The 18,840-nt window shown below is 29.9% G+C and overlaps 2 protein-coding genes across 2 annotated transcripts; one reads left to right on the top strand and one right to left on the bottom strand.

The window, feature by feature from the left end:
• The first annotated feature begins 6,681 nt into the window (after window positions 1–6,681).
• LOC115719012 (expansin-A6) lies at window positions 6,682–9,858 on the top strand. Its single transcript, XM_030647864.2, has 3 exons — window positions 6,682–7,148; window positions 7,279–7,597; window positions 9,048–9,858. Exons 1-3 carry the CDS (start codon window positions 7,001–7,003, stop codon window positions 9,355–9,357), a joined length of 777 nt encoding a protein of 258 aa, XP_030503724.1. The 5' UTR covers window positions 6,682–7,000; the 3' UTR covers window positions 9,358–9,858.
• A 1,843-nt stretch (window positions 9,859–11,701) lies between these two features.
• Window positions 11,702–18,525, bottom strand: LOC115721057 (factor of DNA methylation 4). The gene is made up of 7 exons (XM_030650291.2): window positions 18,331–18,525; window positions 15,302–16,401; window positions 15,003–15,184; window positions 14,184–14,252; window positions 13,764–14,051; window positions 13,325–13,540; window positions 11,702–12,392 (listed from the first exon to the last, which is right to left on the bottom strand). Exons 2-7 carry the CDS (start codon window positions 16,392–16,394, stop codon window positions 12,162–12,164), a joined length of 2,079 nt encoding a protein of 692 aa, XP_030506151.2. The 5' UTR covers window positions 16,395–16,401; window positions 18,331–18,525; the 3' UTR covers window positions 11,702–12,161.
• Between the last annotated feature and the right edge of the window lie 315 nt (window positions 18,526–18,840).

Here is an 18,840-nt window from a genome sequence, read left to right on the forward strand (position 1 = left end):
TTATATCCATGTGTCATTTTATTATTGGTATATTTGATCTAATTTTTTTTAAGTAATAAAAATTTAATGACTTGGACCAATCAGGGATTGCCACGTGGCAATTTATTTAACCAGGTACTTACAGAAGTTCCAAAATTATAACTTACGTATTATTACCGCCAAAAATTAAACTTAGATATTTATTTACAACTTGGAGTCAAACTTAGGTATTTATACTGCAAATTACTCATTAAGATTATAACTATTCATATATCAAAAACACGAATAAAGTGCATTGATGCACAATATTGCTATAAGGCACTAGCAGTATCTTGTAATTGGTTAGCTAGTGATATTTCATAAAAATTATTACATTAATTTATATGAGGCTCAATATTTAATTATACCAATAATAATATAAAAGCATTTAAAGTGGAGATACAAATAAGTGATGCAAAGCTAAAAAATAGGAACATCTTCAATGAAGTGCTAAAAAAGTAGTGTATTGCTATATTTTAGCACACTAAGAAAAATACTACTCCAATAGTAGCGGTAAGTTGTAAAGTACCACTTTTATTAATCAATTAATCAAATTTACCTCTAATTTTATATTTAATTGAAACATACATCTTTTTATATGTATTGTATTCAAAATACTCTGACATAAGAGAGTCACATGAAGAGTATCTTGAAGTGACAGAGATAAAATTGGTACAATGTTTAAAAAAAGAGGTAAAAATGATAGACTTTAAAAAAAGGGCCAAAATAAAAGAGAACAATATAAAAAGGGTATAAAGTGTAATTTACTCCCAATAGTATTCTAAAAAGTGTGCCAAATTTGACACATGCTGAAAATTGTACAAAATTTGACACAAAATATAGCATTGTACCAAATTTAGCCTACAATAAATTCTACCCTTTTATTTATTATAATGTCACTAATTATTATGATTTATTGACTTTTACATAACTTTATCTTTTTTATTTACTATATTACTATTATTTAAGCAGTAAAAAAATAAAAAATAATGATGTTTGTATATTTTCAATACAATATTAAATGATAATCAATAATAATTATATTTTTTTTACATCTTTATATTAGAGCACAATTATAAATAGTAAGCTAAATATAACGCAAATTTAATTTTTGTGTCAAACTTAGCATAAATTTTAGAATAATTAGCATATTTGCCCCCTCAACTTATGACACTACTGTATTGTGCCCCCTAAAATATATAGTCTGTTAATAATACCCCTTTATATTTTACACTTGTAGAAATATAGTCCTTCTGTTAGCTTTCCATCCATTTTGCTGTTAATTACTAATTGAAACGACAGGTGTCACCTATTTATTTGTCTAAAAATCTAATATTCTAAAAATTATTTAATTTATATAAAATAAAAACACATAATTAATAAATACATAAAATATTAATAATTAAATTAATTTTAAAATAGAATGTTTACACAAAAATGTTAAAACTGTTTTTAATTAAAAAAAATTAATCATTCTGCTTCTTCATCTTCTTCTTTTTTTTATTTTTTCTTTTTCTTACTTACTTTCTCAATAACCAAAAACGTTATATTACCACCTAAAAATATGCCAGCCACTTGAACTTTCGTCAAATCTCTCGTCCAGTCCCTCACCCATTCCCCATCGTTCCCACCCCTACTTATCTAAGCAAATAGAGGACGAAAGTGAGAAAGAAGGAGGGGAGGAGAGAGACGAGAGATCAATTGAGAGATAAGATGTGAGAAGTGAAAGAGATTTTAGAGATGAGAGACATGTAGGCGCATAGGGCTTCAAATCAGAATAATGAGACAGAGGGAGGGAGGAGTATATGAGAATGAGAAGCATCAAACTTTTGGGTTTTGTGAGTGCATTAGATCTGATTTAGGGTACTTCTATTTGTTTTTCACGATTTCTCTGCACAGTAACCTGTAATGTTTTTTTTTTTCTTTTATCAATTACTAACCTTTTAATTTTAATAGGAATATATGGATGACCTTTAATTTAATATGAATCTTTCATGTATATAGAAGCATCGGTGATGCAATGGTTTTTCTGGGTTATGATTTTTGGTTTTATTGTAATTATTTTTAATTTATAAATTATAAATTTAATGTTCAGATTGAATTAAAATAATTTTAAAATAAATTTTTTTGTAGACTAATAAAAAATTGACACATATCATTTTAACAGTAAAATCAAAAAGATGCTAACAGAAGGACTATAATAATGTAATGGTTATATTTTAAGGGGAGTTTTTAACATGTCATATATTTTAGGGGGCACAATATAGTAGTGTCATAAGTTGAGGGGGTAAAAATGCTAATTATTCTAAATTTTACATCTTGTATTAGAGATGGTCTTAGAAAAAAATGTGCTCTAATGGTGTGTCAAAAAGTGATGTAAATTTGACATAATATTTGCTATGATGCAAAATTTGCATAACCATAAATGAACAACTTTATTATTGTCTTTTATATCACTTGTATTATTTTATTAGTATATTTAGCTATAACATTGATGATGAACTATTTATATCTCTTTTTTATTATTATTTTACATGAAATAAAATAAAAAATAAAAACAAACAAAACAAAATAGGGGAATTTTTATTTTTATAGTTTTTAAAGTATAAGTTTGCAAAAATATAGAAATTTTTTTTAAAAGTTAAAAATATATAAAAAAAAACTGCATAACGTACCCGGTTACTCTTTTATAGTAATTGGTTATCTCTTGATTAATATAAGGAAACCTGGTTACCTTTCTCATATTTTTTTTTTTTTTTTTCTATTTTTCCATAAAATAACCTTTTTTGTAAATATATATATATGGAACACTTTTTAAATGAGTATTATCCGTGAATGGTTTCTAAACAAATTTAACTATAAATATTAATTTTAAAAATATCAAACCATCAAATTTTGATCTTATAACGAATAATTAAATCACAAATTTGAATTTCTATGCTTAATTTAACTACTTAATTAAAAAAAATATCAAAAAATATCTCTTTTTACACTATATCAAAAATATGTTCATACAAAAATATTTAACTCAAACTTAACTTTTTCTTTTCTTATTTTTCTTAATAATTTTTTTTTTTTAATTTTTTTTTTAATTTTTTTTTACCGATGGAACAATCTCAGCCCATATGATATAAAATAAGAGATTTTTTTAATTAGATAGAAAAATTAAGTATAAAAACTCAAAATATTCTAATTTTACTCATTCATAAGTAATACCCATTAAAGGTGCATTCATATATATATATATATATATATATATATTTTTTGAAAAAAGTATATATATATTTTTCAAATATATATATATTTCTACACAAAAAGTATAAAAACTCATAAAATTTATAACCTCCACTTAATTAATTATATGGAGAAAATAATATATGTATACATATAATCTTACCTATTATATAAATTTCTAGCATTTTCTATTGTGTTTCAACATATATTTATATTGTTGTTTTTTTTTAAAAAAAAAGTGTTAGCTTTAAAAGAAATATAATGTTTTACATTCTTTTTATACAAAAAAAAAAAATAGACAATCACAATAAAGATACAACTAATTCATATACAAGCATTCTCTTGAAAATATGCAATCATTCACAATTAATTGAGATGCATCTATCAATTCACACACAAAATACAAAATAATTATATGAACCAAAAGCAAATTTAGATAGTTTTCAAGAATTTATATATCAATTCTATATAAAATGTGCCTATGTAACAGAATTTTTTGTTTAATGTATTTTTTTTTATTTTCCGCATTAATTTTAACAGAATATCTCAGTTATTTAGTAGAATATTCTTTATTAATTTTATATAAAAAAATTTAATTTAATTATTATATAAAATTAATTTAATTATATAAAAATTTCGTTTAATTTAAATTAATTTAATTTTATATAAAAATAAAAATTATTATATTTTATATAAAAAAATTTAATTTAATTATATATTTAAAAATAAAAACTACATCTATATATAAAATATATATTTAAACTTTTATTTCATGACAATTTTTTGTTTTAAAAATATTATTGATATCTTTATATATTAAAAGTGCCTATCTAACGGCATTTCTTTGTTTAACAGAATATACTTAAAAATAAAAGAATATTCTGTTAAATTTAACGATTAGGTTTGATCTCCCTTTAACAAATAAACCCAATAATTAAACCCAAAAAAAATTAAACAATCTTTTAAATATTAATAATCTCTTTTTAAATTAAAAAAAATCATCTTAGCCACATATCTCTCTAACAAACCTATCTTGGGAGAATATTAATAATTTTTTTTTTTTTTAAAAAAAAGAAAAATATAGATATTTACCTTATATGTTTGTGATTATTTTTAATTTTACCACCAAGAGGAGAAGGTTGAAAAATATTAGAATATGAAAATATTATTGGTGCTTATTAGTAATTTGCAAAGAATGTGAAAGTCTATAAATATATAGTTGTGTAGCTCTTATTAGATATGAAATGAGATAATAGAACTTTTTTCAATTAGAAGATTAATGTATATTTTACTATTAATAACATACATTATTATAACACAATTATGTTTTACTTACTAAATATACTGACACATATTTTATTTTTTTAAAACAAATCGTTCAAATAATTATACTATTTTAATTATTAATTAAAATAAAAAACTAAAATATTAAATAAAACTAATAGTACGTGGCTTGGCACGTAACGATCACCTAGTATATATATATGTTTCTAATAATTTGTACATTTTATTATAACTACACTCTCCTACCTACAAATTAAAAATATTGTATCTATCACTATCATTATTTTCTTAAATATATATTTGGATATAATCTATAAAATATATTTTGAAAGTAATTAATTTTTACCTTTCTTTCAAAATTTATTATGTTTACCTATTTTTTTTAATCATTCTATTAATTTTACCCCTATCACTTCACCATAATCTCTATTCTTCTCTAATTAATTTTTTTCCCAACTTTTTCACAAACCTACACATTCATTTACAAATAACACAAATATATTATGTTTGAAATTGTATCTTAATTATGTGAGAGTAATGATAATTTGAGTATAATACTTACAAAATGAGATATATTTAAATTATATTTTATTTATAAATAAATTTAATTAATGTATATAAAAAAAAAAGTATTCTTTAACTTCTCCATTTTACATGAACTCTCATTGCAAATGGCAATGGAAAGTACTTTAGAAAACTCCAAACTTCCTCTCCTTCCTATGTAATGAATACTTTCGTAAGTAAGCCAACAAAACCAAGAAAATTCATTCATATATATAACCCCTCTCCCCAATACAAGGAAAAATAGTTAAGGTTTGTTAGTAAGAGATACCAAACACAGAACTTAAGAATTTCTTTTCTTTTGTTTTTGAAAAAGAGTGTGGTAGTACTTCTCATCATTATCAACCTCACATGTTTTTTCAAAGGTTTAACTGGTATCCAATGTAAATTTCCCATTGTTTTATATGATTGTGAATTTGGGATTAATTAAAAAAAAAAAAAAGACTGCAGACAGCTAGACAAATTTAACTTAACTTTAGACACTTTTTCAACTGCATGAGAATTTTTGGTTAAGAAAAAATAAAAGGACAAGAAGAAATGGGAGTTAGATTGTGTGTAATGTGTATGTATGCGCGTGTGGCTCGAGACTTGCATGGCTAGTGGCCCACTTACAGTGCGGCCCACCCAGTTATATGGGCCGATGATCACGGGGATCAAGTGGGCCCGGCGCACCACCACGTTGGATGCTCCCCACTTACTCTCCAAATGTTTTTTTCCAAAAGAAAAAATATAAAATAAAAGATAATTAATTAAAATCAAGTGTATTTTTGTTTAAGTTGGTAGTGGAACTTTGCTTTTAGCTACGAGAAACTTTATTATTATTTCCATTTACAAGATACATATGCATTAATGCATGCTTTGTGCAAGAAAATAAAAAGATACATATGCATGCTAGTATGCTACTGCCTCTTCTCTTTTGGCCCATGAAATCTTTGATGTAACCCCACTCTTTTGTGTTTTACGATCACAGCCGTTGATTACGCCCATTCTTCTGATTGAAGCAAAGCCAACACTCAATCTCACACTTTTAAATTTTAACCTATAGTATAATTTGTTTTTCCACAATTTGCTTATTTCTATTATGATGTCACCTAATCTCAGCAAGAAACCAACATAGCTGCTAAGGGCATTTAAGTCTTACCAATTACAACTCAGAAAACGCGTTACGAATATTCTTTCTTTAATTGTTTTTGTCTGAATCTATCTCTCTTTTACTTTCTTTCTTTTTTATCTTTTGATATTTTTGTTTAAAAATAAATAAAATTATTTTGAAGGTGCGGTTACGGAGGGAAAATCATGTGCACGTACCACCTTCCCTTCAAAAAAGCCAAAACCCAAACGAGTGTTGTGTGTATGTAACAAAGAAAATTTGGGCTACCTCTCCAAAAATAAAAATATATATATATATATAAATAACAAAATCTAATTAAATTAAATAAAATAATTTCTTCTCTTTAAAAAAAAAATAATAAAATAACAAAAATGTTTTAGCACTCGCCCTAGGAGCGTACCACACAGTGTTTCCAATTAATTTGGATAATAACAAGGCTATATTTAGTAGACGTGGACCCCTAATTTTTATCTGCACTAGCCCATAGAAAAATCAATGACAAATAAGAGTGTGCAAAAAACGCGCCAAAATTGAAATTGGCTCTCTCTCACACCCCACCAAAAAAAAAATATTTTATTTCACAAAAAAATATATAATAGTTTTTATGAAATTACAAAATTACCCTCTCTCAGCTAAGCTTTCATCTCCTTAAGTAGAGGCAACATCCTCTCACTGAACCCCTCATCCTCAATCCTATTACCTTCCACTCCTCTGTTCTTTTATTATTTTGTTTTCTAGTTAAAAAACCAGAGGAGTTAGGTAAGAAAGAAAAAGCAAAAAGAAAGTACAACAATGGCGGTTCTAAGAGCTGTGATTGTGTCCCTAATCTCACTAATGTTGACTCTAGCAGAAGCTAGACTCCCAGGTATTTACTCTGGAGGTCCATGGGAATCAGCTCATGCAACCTTCTATGGAGGTTCTGATGCCTCAGGAACTATGGGTACGTTACGTACAAACCCACATTTCTTTTTGGCTACATTATTAAGACAGTTGTTAGATTTAGCGAAAGCCCATTTCATATTTTCTGATAACTCGAACTGGGTTTGCTTTATGTTTTTGTTATGTAACAGGTGGAGCTTGTGGGTATGGAAACCTGTACAGCCAAGGTTATGGGGTGAACACGGCCGCTTTGAGCACTGCTCTGTTCAATAATGGGCTAAGCTGTGGTGCTTGTTTTGAAATCAAGTGTGCCAATGATCCAAGCTGGTGCCATTCCGGAAGCCCTTCTATCTTCATTACTGCTACTAATTTTTGCCCACCTAACTACGCTCTGCCCAACGACAATGGCGGATGGTGTAACCCACCTCGGCCTCATTTCGACCTTGCCATGCCTATGTTTCTCAAGATCGCTGAGTACAGAGCTGGAATTGTTCCAGTATCCTTCCGAAGGTAATAATCACCGTAACTCACTCTCTTTTCCTTTTAATTTATTTTTTCTTTTTAGCTTTAATTAGTTTTCGATAATTAATCCAAATTATCCAAAAATATGTTTCTGCTTTTGGAATAGAGAGCTTAAAAAGGTTCCTACTTCTAAGAGATAACTGATCTTTCTTTGAAAATAATATTATCTCTAATAATAATAATAATATCCAATTAGGCATTTTTTATTTAACAATAATAATTAGATTTAGTCCAATAAAATTGAAACATAATAATAATAATAATAATAATAATAATAATAATAATAATAATAATAATAAGTGAAATGCTAGAGTGCACCAATGGTGTCTAGTGTCAGTATTGTTATTGGTCCAACTAAGTATTGGATCCCAATAGTTTAATATAATAGTTTTTAGAAAGTATCGCTAGACAATCGAAACACAACATGTCGAGAAGGTGTTAGACACCTATAGTGTCTAATAGCAATACTCTAATAATAATAATAATAATAATAATAATAATAATAATAATAGTAGTAGTAGTAGTAGTAGTAGTTTTTTATTATTTTTGGCCCCACTATATTTATTTGGTGGGTCATAATACTCAGATCCATGTTCCTATGAGTTGGATATGGTATGATCACTAGTCATATTATTACTTTAATCCGAAGGTATACTCTTTAATGAAAATAATAGATTAGCCAAGATATCCATAGCGTCATCCTAAATTTAGACTATTTAGTACAATTTTTATTTTTTAGAGATATTATTTAGTTAGTTAAAACGGTTTATTGGTATCCCACCTTGAGTCATTGGATCCTATCGGGTCGCTGTCGGGTTTTTGTTTTTACCCGTTTTGGTCCCTTACATTAACAAACTAAAAGAATATATCTACAAAGATTAGAAAACAACCCTTAAAAGAATATATCTACAAACTACAAAGATTAGAAAACAACCCTTAAAAGAATAAAAAAAAATTAGAAAACTACTTGAATTAATTCCATCTTGCATACATTTGGATGAGATTGTTCCTATCGCAGCTGCCAAAATTACTTGGCCACTCTTTTTTTTTGTTACTTATTGCTATGCACCACTCCATACTAAAAAATTTAATACATGTCACATTCCAAGACCTATAGGTAACAATCTTCAACGAATTATTTTTTTTTCAAAAAAATATATTATATTATTACGAAAATTCGTTTAAAGTTTTTTTTTTTATTTATTTAGTTTAGAAATTAGCATTTTATTAACATTGAGTTTGACCCCCAAAAATTAAAATCAAACACTTAACCCAAGAAGAAACAAAACAGAACCAAAAGTCCTAAACTCACCGATCGAAGCTGAAAATTAACATTTCCCAATGCCTAAATCACGGGGCAAGTGGCACGCTATGTAATTACGAAACTACCCTCCTGACCTGTTTTTTTATTTTTTTTCTTAAATAATGATGTACACAGAGTGCCATGCCGGAAGCACGGAGGGATCAGGTTCACAATTAATGGTTTCCGTTACTTCAACTTGGTTTTGATCTCCAACGTCGCGGGTGCAGGGGATATCGTGAAGGTTAGCGTTAAAGGAACAAAGACTGGTTGGATGACCATGAGCCGTAACTGGGGTCAAAACTGGCAGTCAAACGCCGTTTTGGTTGGCCAATCACTGTCTTTTAGAGTGAGAGCAAGTGACAGACGTAGCTCCACGTCGTGGAACATCGTTCCAGCTCATTGGCAGTTCGGTCAAACTTTCACAGGCAAGAACTTCAGAGTTTGACCAGTCAAACAACAACAACAACACACAACCATTTTCTAGGCTTCCCGCCATAATGTTATTATTACTTTTATAATTTTCTTTTTTTAACCCTTTCTTTGGCTCTAAAAGAAGAGTATGTATTTTTCCTTTTTCCCTTTTTAAATCCGCAAAACTAAGAACTTATTGGTCTGACTGAGGGTGGTGTTGGAGAATGTAAAAGTTAGAATGTGGAGAGGGGTTTGACTAAGTGTGAGAAATACTTGTTTTTAACAAATTGATATTGGTGGGACTGAGGTGAGTATCACTGTTTTTTTAATAGTGAAAACAGTGAAGGGATTTTAGGGGTTAGGCTTGAAGCGGCTGCACCAAAAAGGTTTGCAAGCCCGCAGCCTTTACAAGTATACCAGTGAAATTTTAGTATATGATATACTATATATATATATATTTGTCAAGAAGAGAAGTGTATTGTAGTATATCTTTGTAAAAGGATGACTTTTGGAATGTCATATTTTGGTTTGCTTATGCCCTTTATTTCATTTCTTGTGGTTTTGCCAAAATGAGACATAACTCGTATCTAATTTGTGAGACTTGAGTAAAACTCTCGTATGATAGCTCTGTTTTAATCACAAATAGTCACCACATACGAATTAAATACTTTTAATCGGTCACATTACATGGTTTGAAATTTTGAGATGCCACAAATACCCTCTGATTTTGTAGCAAGAAACCAGAAGGTAGAAGATGAATGAGAAACAAGGATGGGATGAAGCCTCATTTGAAATAGGAGAAAGAGAGCTTCGGTTTTTATTTTTTATTGTTTGAATTATTCAAAACCTAAATTGACCCCTTTAGAAGAGAAAGAAAAAAAAAACAAAAACCTCACTTTCGGATCTGGTTTCCACTTTCAAGAATCATTATCGAATCTTGGATAAGGAATGTCACATATACATGCAATCTGAAAAAGAGAAGATATCTCAATTCTATATTTATTTTTGTAGGAAACTTCCAAGAATGCTCTTAAATGCTCCATTTCTACTAGATTCTTTTTTAAAAAATAAATAAAAAAAATTGTGTAGCTTCGTCCATTAAAATCTGTAGCTTAGTTGAACTTTTGACAATATGGGGTTCCTGAAGTAGAGCTACAGATTCCCTCAGAAAAAAAAAAAAAGAGAAGAGCTCAGAAACCGTATGTGACATGTTGTGCTGAGGGAAGTTTCCTGACAAACCAAAAAGAGGCAGACACGCACAACCTTGAATATAGATTAATTTAATTTGAAAGCAAAGATAATAAATACTGGAAACAATTCTTTTCCCCTCCTCACAACTTCCCTGAAGTTTGTTTTAGACAAGTGGCCAGAAATTCTAATCACGATGCTCACCACCTGACTGGGAAGGCTTTAGGGCTAGATAAACAGTTAAGCTGGAATGGTTATGTAACTTCCTGTGCTTCTTTCTGTTTCTTTTGAAGTTACATCCTCAAAAAAAAAAAAAAAAAAAAAACTTTAAAGAATTTGATATGAACAGAAATATTATTTATTTTTTTATAAATAATGTCATAATTATTTAAAGTATAAATTTAATATATTTTTTTTCTTTTTGCTACGAAATCAACCATTTTATTTATCATCAAAAGATAGTAAGTAGTAACTTGGTGAGCACATGGGGGCTCACCTCCCAGAAATTAAAGAAACCGATACAGTTGTGATTGAGACCCCACTTAGCAAGCGTATGAGCAGCTTAATTAGAGGAGCGAGGTACCCAATAAGTGGAAATCGTAGCACTCAAAAGTAGATGATAGAGTTTGCCAAATATGAAATAAGCGTGGGGCTTTAGCAGCTGATATTGCTGAAACCAGTAATTGGCAATCAGTATTCAGTATATAGATCAGTTTAATATTTATTTTTAATAGTATAAGTATTCAATATTATAAAAATGTAATTACGACACATATAAAATAAATTTTAAATATAAATATTAAGTACTCATGTCGCTAAAAATAAATAATAAACTTTTGATACTCATATTGCTATTTAAACATAATTTTTTACTACATTAAGAAAATCTGAAAAACACCATATAAATTTTATAAAATGAACTGGATTCGTTTTAGCCATGAAAGTATGAACAGATCCAATAGAAGTAAGTCACATCACAGAAACTAGTTGCACATGGGTGGGTGGGGCTGGTTTTGCTAATGCTCCCTTGACATGCGGAGGTAAGATTTCTATCACCGTAAATTTTACTTTGAGTCATTTTTTATAACAAATAACTTTGTATTCCTAATAAGGAGAAATACCAATTCTTTGGGTCCCTCGCAACTATTTTTCTTTCTTTTTTATCTTTTAATCGTTATGTATCAGTTAGATGCATACGGTTAAAAACTACAAGACTTTTAAACTTGAAAAGTTATCCAATACAGAGGTTCTTAGCCATATATCTGACTGGTTAGGATAATGGATATGTAAATCTATAGAAGGATGACAAAATATGAGATGCCTACGACCTTTTGTAAAGATTTGTCCCTTTTTTTTTCAAAAAAACTAGTCAATCCATTATGTGTATGCAGTGTAAGGAGTATAGGAGGGTCACTGTTGATCTACAAGACCACCAATCTAAATTCATTGCCGAACAATAAAGGCCCAAGTCAACTATCCTTTAGCCCAATCTAGTATAGTAGATCGGTTCCTGGGTTGAAAAGTCCAATCAATCCGTCATCAAAAAGGGCAAGAGAATCAATGAATCCAGTAACATGGTCTATCTATTCCATCAAGCTGTAGCTGTAATAATCTGTAAAAGGCTTAGACAAAAGCGATTCGACGCTATCTTCAATTTTTCTTTCGTTTATTCTGTCTCCAATTCCTCAGTATAAAATCTACTCCTTCCTTTAATGGTGCCTTCCTCTCCTCCTTAAAGTTCCAAAGCTCTTGTATAATGTACCTACCACTCGGATTATACTCATTCAATTCCTTCAAGGCTTTGATCACAGCACCATAAGCTTCATCACCACACTCGTTCTTTAAGTTGTTCAATTTTTCATCCTCTTCGTCAATTATTTCCTGTAAAAGCAAATGTTTAGAATAAATCAATCACAGGATCTGGAGTGCATGAAAGGGTGGGAGGGGAGTAGTATGAATCTTAATAAGGGTGTGTATTTTCACCTTTGCATTTGACCATATATAATTAATAAAGGAACAGGTATGGCATAAGAAAATAAATAAAAGTACCAATATCCAACACCACTAACGGCTCACTCAACATTTAAAATGACGATCATAAGAAATAAGAAAGTTACAAAAGTAAGAGAATAATAGCAGCAAATTTACTAAATAGTTTAGTTTTAGTTGCAATTCACTTCTTATTGAAAGTTGTGTTAAGTTTGACTAAAATGATAAGAAATATTGCTTTCAAAATAAAAATGATAAGAAATATTAAATTGACTCAAAAATAATTTTATTTTAAAAATTAATTAAACTATGTTTAAAAATATTAATTAATTTTTAGTTAAACTAAAAAATTATTAAAAAGAAAATCTAAAACATAAACAGAAAATTAGTTTTTTTTTAAAAAAAAATATATATAATTCCTAATTTTAAAATAAGAAAAATAATACAAATATAATTTCTAAACTTAACATTTTTCTCGACTAATTTTTTTATCTGATATTATGTTTTATTTTTATATTGTATTGATTTTTATGTTAATTTTCTTAAAAAAATATTTAATATTTTATTAATAAATATTTGATTAAAATTAATTTTAAAACCAATATAATACAAAAATTGAATTGCGACAAATTCTTAGCAGTACAAAATTTTGCTTTAAATAGGGATTTAAGTGTTTAAACTAAACTAGTTACTAGTTATTCAATTTCGTTGTTATTATCACAAATCTATATTAATTTGTTTGTATGAAATTCCCACATGAACTATGCTTGAACATATAAGGCTAAAGAAGTCTTAATATTGCAATTTACCACCATATTGCATACCTCAGTTTTACCTCCTTTGTCCATAACCTTGAAAGGATGCCAACTAGGATCCTTGAGATGGGTTTCCCAGAGTGAACATAGCTCTAACGCTTTTATTTCTGCTTCTTCACCAGAGACAGAGAATATCCTTTCCGCTGCAGGGAGGAATGGTTTGCTGTCAAGCTCTCCTAATCTCTTAACACCAATCAAAGCACGATGTGAGGAATCTTTCAGTCCCTGTGAAGAAAGAAAGTTAGCATTGCACCTACTCAAAAGAGCTTACAATGAATCAAATAAGGATTGAACATGTGTATGAGAGCCAAAAATCAAAGTCATCTATCAAGAAACTAATACGTAAATAGCTGAAACTTAAACCCATTTGTCTCCTTTATTTGTAAAATTTGATTCAAGTATGACAGGAAAGAAGAGAAATTTTAACAGGGAGAAAATTGATCCATACGCTTATCATCTCCTTACGAGCCTGCTGTAACTCATCATTACTTCTACGTTCCTTGACAATAAGTGCTTGGCTAAGGTCTTCTAGAGCTTCATATTCTTCTTCCTTTTCCTTTAGTTGTTCTTGAATCTCTTTCATGTTCTTTTCGACCTCCATATCCTCATCTCCACCCATATGTTTCATTACTTCTAAAGCTCCTCTCATGCGCTCTATAGTCAACACTAAAGCTTGTTCTGAATCAAGTTGTTTTTCCAGTTCAATGATTTTTTTCCGAAGTTCCTCCTTTTCTTTCTGCCATGGCCAATAAAATCACCAAAGAATAAAATAGTATGAATGAAGGAGTTTTCAATTCTACTATCAAAACGTCATTATAATCTTGAGAACTCTAAATTAAAATAATAAAATAAAATGAAGGAAACAAACCTTTTGTTCTTTTGCTAAATCGAGCATATTTTTTTCAGCCTTATTTTGCTCCATAGTAGCCTTTTCAACCTAACATTATGAAGTACATACTATGAATATCAGATCACTTCAAACAAGTTTTGGACATTGGCTGCGGAACTTACATAAGCTACAAAGAGCATTATGTTAATAATAATAATAACAATAACAATAACAACAGCAATAACAATAACAATAATAATAAAGCACTCAGTAACCATTCCAATTATAAGGGTTTATTTTCCTGTTGTTCTTTTCCGAAGAAAAACAGTCTCATTTTATCCCTAATAAGAAAACAATCTACTAAACAAGTCTCGTGCCATAATTAATCAAGAAAAAAAAGGGATTAGTACGGTTTGTAAAATATATTCTACCTACTACTGAAAAGGAAAACAATTCTTCCACATAAAACAGGTATTGAAAGTCAACTTCAATAAGTATAAGATAATGCCATTACATTTTTTTATTACTTAATTTCCTGATAAAATAGAAAATCTATTGTCACAGTCAACAAGTAAAATCTACATAGCTGCTAAGTAAAACTAAATAAGTTAGGATTCAAGGATGTGTGTGTGTGGAAGTACTCGAATTCTAAAATGTGCGTGCATCTTTTTCTTCATATTTGATCATATATAATAAAATAAAGGGTTTCCTAGATTATTATTAGTTTTTTTAGTAGAATCTACATGACTGCAAACTGATTGGAAGAACTGCTCCATGTAATCCCAGACATATATTTCTAGCAGAGCATAACATTGCAGTCGGCTACCTTATTCTAATATAAGAGTTCCATCAAATTACCATTTTCTTTTCTTCCTCAATTTTCATTCTCTCACTATCATCGTTGAATTCACGTTGTTGCAATTGCTTCTCCCGGGACAGAAGCTCATCCATTTGTGATTTCAGATTTTGGCTAACACTTTTGTGCCTCGACAAAACCCCTTTTAAGTATTCATGGTTCTCCTGTTGCATTATTCTTAATTCTGACAACACAACGTGAAATAAATTAGTTATAACAATGATCAAGTGAAATGAAAGAACAATTAACAGTAAAAATATGCTGTCGACTAAGAAAAACAAAGATATATAGGTAAGCATACTTTCGTTGAAGTCTTCAATCATTTTTTCTTTTTTCTCCTCCATCCTCTTGTACTTAACGCTGGCCTTTTCATACTTGGTCTTCCACTCTTCGAGAGACGAAGCCTGTGTTTCTAGGGTCTCAGCCAGTTTATCGAAAAGCCTTGAATCTTTTCTTTTCTCTTCCGCTTCCTTTTCAGACACACTTTTTAAATCCCCATTCTTACGAAGATGAATTCCAGTGATGGTTGATGAATTGAAGTCATCCGCTCGAGCAACCCATCCAAACATTCTGTCCCCTCGATTCTTTTCAAGCCTGAAAGCCATTTTCCCACAATTATCAGCTTCAAAGCTCTTCTCAAACGCGATTGCATTCTGAAAACCAGTCCATTGGTTGTTAAATTCAACTATTGCAAATCCTGAGTGGCCTAAAAAATTCCACAAAGGAATAACCTTCACTGGGCTAAACCCTTTTCCAATTAACTGATCTCTAAGTTTTGAACCACTTTCCCCAACACGTTTCCCATTTTTCAATTCAGTTTGAATGTTTGCCAAAATTCCCATAGGAGGCCAAACAAGTAGTTCTTCATGCTCATGCTTACGCCATTCCAACTTCGGATTGAGTTTTGATGGGTAATATGGAGGACATTCTAACTTGCTACTGGGATTTGCTCCGTCGAGTGTAGGAAATTTTACCTTGCTACTGGGTTCAGATAGGTCGAGTGTCTGACATTCTAACTTGCTCCTTGGCTCTGTTTGGTCTTGTGTACGATATTCTAACTTCCTACTTGACTCGGATCGATCGTGTCTACGATATTCCAACTTACTACTACAAGAATCCAACTTGGGACTTGGCTCTACTCGATCCTCATGGTACCTTCTTATATACTCCTCCAGAGCCAAGTGCTTAGCTTTCTCTTTATAATCCCTTCTATGTGAGCTTCTACTAACATCATACGCATGCAATCTTAGTTCCCGTGGTTTGTAGTAAGTTTTCCTCCTTTCAAGACAAAATGGGCATCTATATGTTGAATTAGAAGCCTTCACCTTATAAGCACCATTCTTTAGATGTCTATAATACTTAGATTCTAAATCTTCATCTGGAGTTCGAGACATTGCAAACCTGAAATAGAAGACAAACATATAACAAATTAAACTAGAATAAAAGGACATTTTTGGAAAATCTAACTCAGCCTAGAGATGCCAACAGCACAAAAATCTAGTATCCGCATCTAAATAAGCCAACAAAACAGAAAAAAAAAGGCTTAAATATTTCAGCTCTATTCATACTGAGTACAACATGATTTGTTTTCACAGATACAGAAACAGATTAAAAAGTTAATCACTTTCAATTAGACTATTGCATTTAAGTACAAACTAGTTGTTGACTAATAGAATTCATATATCAAAATCAGAAAACAATAGTGAGTATAAAGTGTTATACAAGTAAGTGAAGACATTACTACATAAAGTCTATATACAGCCAGATTTGGGTGGTTTATGACGTATGTAACAGAGCAATATTACAACAGGTGCAGGTAATTAGAAGACTCAGATTTCCTTTGAATATTATGTCATAGTTCTGGAACAGCAGAGAATTTGAATATTGCTGTATTTAAACAACTTCTAATTGTTCAAGATGAAAAAGAACAAGGAAATACTAATACAGCTAAAAAGATAAAATATAACCCACACTAAAGCTTCTAGCTATGATTATGAGTAGTTTGAAACTTTTTCACAGCAATGAAGACATAATCATACAAAATTATTGGAAATATAATACCTATCTAACAGAATTTCTTGTGGCTTAACAGACTAATTTTTAAAAATTCTGTTAGTTTCCACAGAAACATGTCAAATACTAACAACAATGCTGAAGAGATGCAAATGAATAATCAAATTGTTCACAACTTCTCTAAACAGGTTATAAGTTGGTACCTATTCAATGAAGCATTGTCTATTTTGGTTCAACTTCTATAGGTTATTAATTGGTAACTGCTAAATGAAGCATTTGCCTGTTTTGCTTCTGCTTCCAATGAACAACACAATATTGTTTCAGGTAACTTATTATTTTTTTTCCTTAAAAAATAAAACACAATGGTATTGGTAAATACCTTTATGTAAAATCATACAATGTCCCTCTGTTCATGGACTATAAATATATAATATCCACTCTATGAAAAGAAGAATATGATGACAAAAAAAAAACCCTGAAAACTTCCAACTCGAATCAAGTGCCACGCCACCACTATCTTCCCAATTTTCTTTTTCTTTTTTCTGGTCATAAAAAACCCAACACCTTCAATTCATCAACACATACACAATGAAGAACAGCAATAATTAGCTCCTCAGTAGCCACGCGCAGGGCCAAAACAGAAGCAAGCAGAAGTTTGATCATCAGGTAACTTATTTGTCACTCTGAGTTGTTAAAATAATTACAATTCGCCTAGAAACACCATAAATTAGATTTAATTTGGAGAGAAGTTTCTCAATGTCACCAAACATTTCATTAACACCAAGATATAGAATTATCTCAAACTTAAACACTGTACTGAAACAAAATATATGTAGGGAACAAATAACATACAAATGGGATTCGCATGAAAGAAACATGAATCTTTTGTTAGAACCAAAATCAGAAAATTATGAAAGTATCTTTGGCCCTAGCCCTTACGTGTCAAATGGAAAAAGATTTGAGAACAAATTTCGGACCATCCAGATTAGAACAAACTCTCATATGATTATTAACACATATTCATATTATAACGTTTCAAATGGTAATACTATACACAAACACAATTTCTAAATCTTAGAACTAAACATTATAAACTAATCCTACAAACCTGACTAATATAAAAAAGAAAAAACAAAGAAGACAGAATTGGATAATAGTACTCATATCACTGTAGAATGGAAATGTAGAACTCTATAAAAGAGAGATAATCACTTGAGAAAACTCAAACAACCTCACAAACTCAAACAAGCACACAAAGTTTATATCGTCTCTTCATATTTAATCCTCATTAGTAGCCTCAAGCCGTAAGTACAGTACCTGTAGTGATTGAACTAATAGTGTATCCGGCCAATGACGGAACGGGAATTCCTACTGTCCGACCTCCGATCTTCGAAGTCCGATCAGTAGTACTAGTAAGGTGGTAACGCTGGTGAGTTGGTGAGAGAACCGAAGAAATGACTTGGGGCTCAAGTGACTTTGGAAGGATGAAGTGAATGAAACCCACTTCGATTTCTCTGGGCCTGGGCCTCGGGTTCTCATGGAGAAACTTACAAAAATACTGGAATTTGAGTTAACTTTTACAAAAATACTGTCACACGGAAAAGTTTTCAAAAATACTGTATTTTTATAAAATACCAGTAAAACACAAAGCAGAACAACTAAAAAACACCAGTAGAACACCAGTGAAAACTTAACACAGTATTCTGTAATATGCAACTTATAAAAAAACACAGTAAAAAAGTAAAAAATATCGTCTGACAGTATTTTTGTAAAAAAATTGCAGAAGTTAGTATACCATGTAAATTTCCCTTCTCATATCGGCCTAAC

This window comes from Cannabis sativa, chromosome 2, assembly GCF_029168945.1.
Source record: "Cannabis sativa cultivar Pink pepper isolate KNU-18-1 chromosome 2, ASM2916894v1, whole genome shotgun sequence".
In the NCBI taxonomy this organism is placed as follows: domain Eukaryota; kingdom Viridiplantae; phylum Streptophyta; class Magnoliopsida; order Rosales; family Cannabaceae; genus Cannabis; species Cannabis sativa.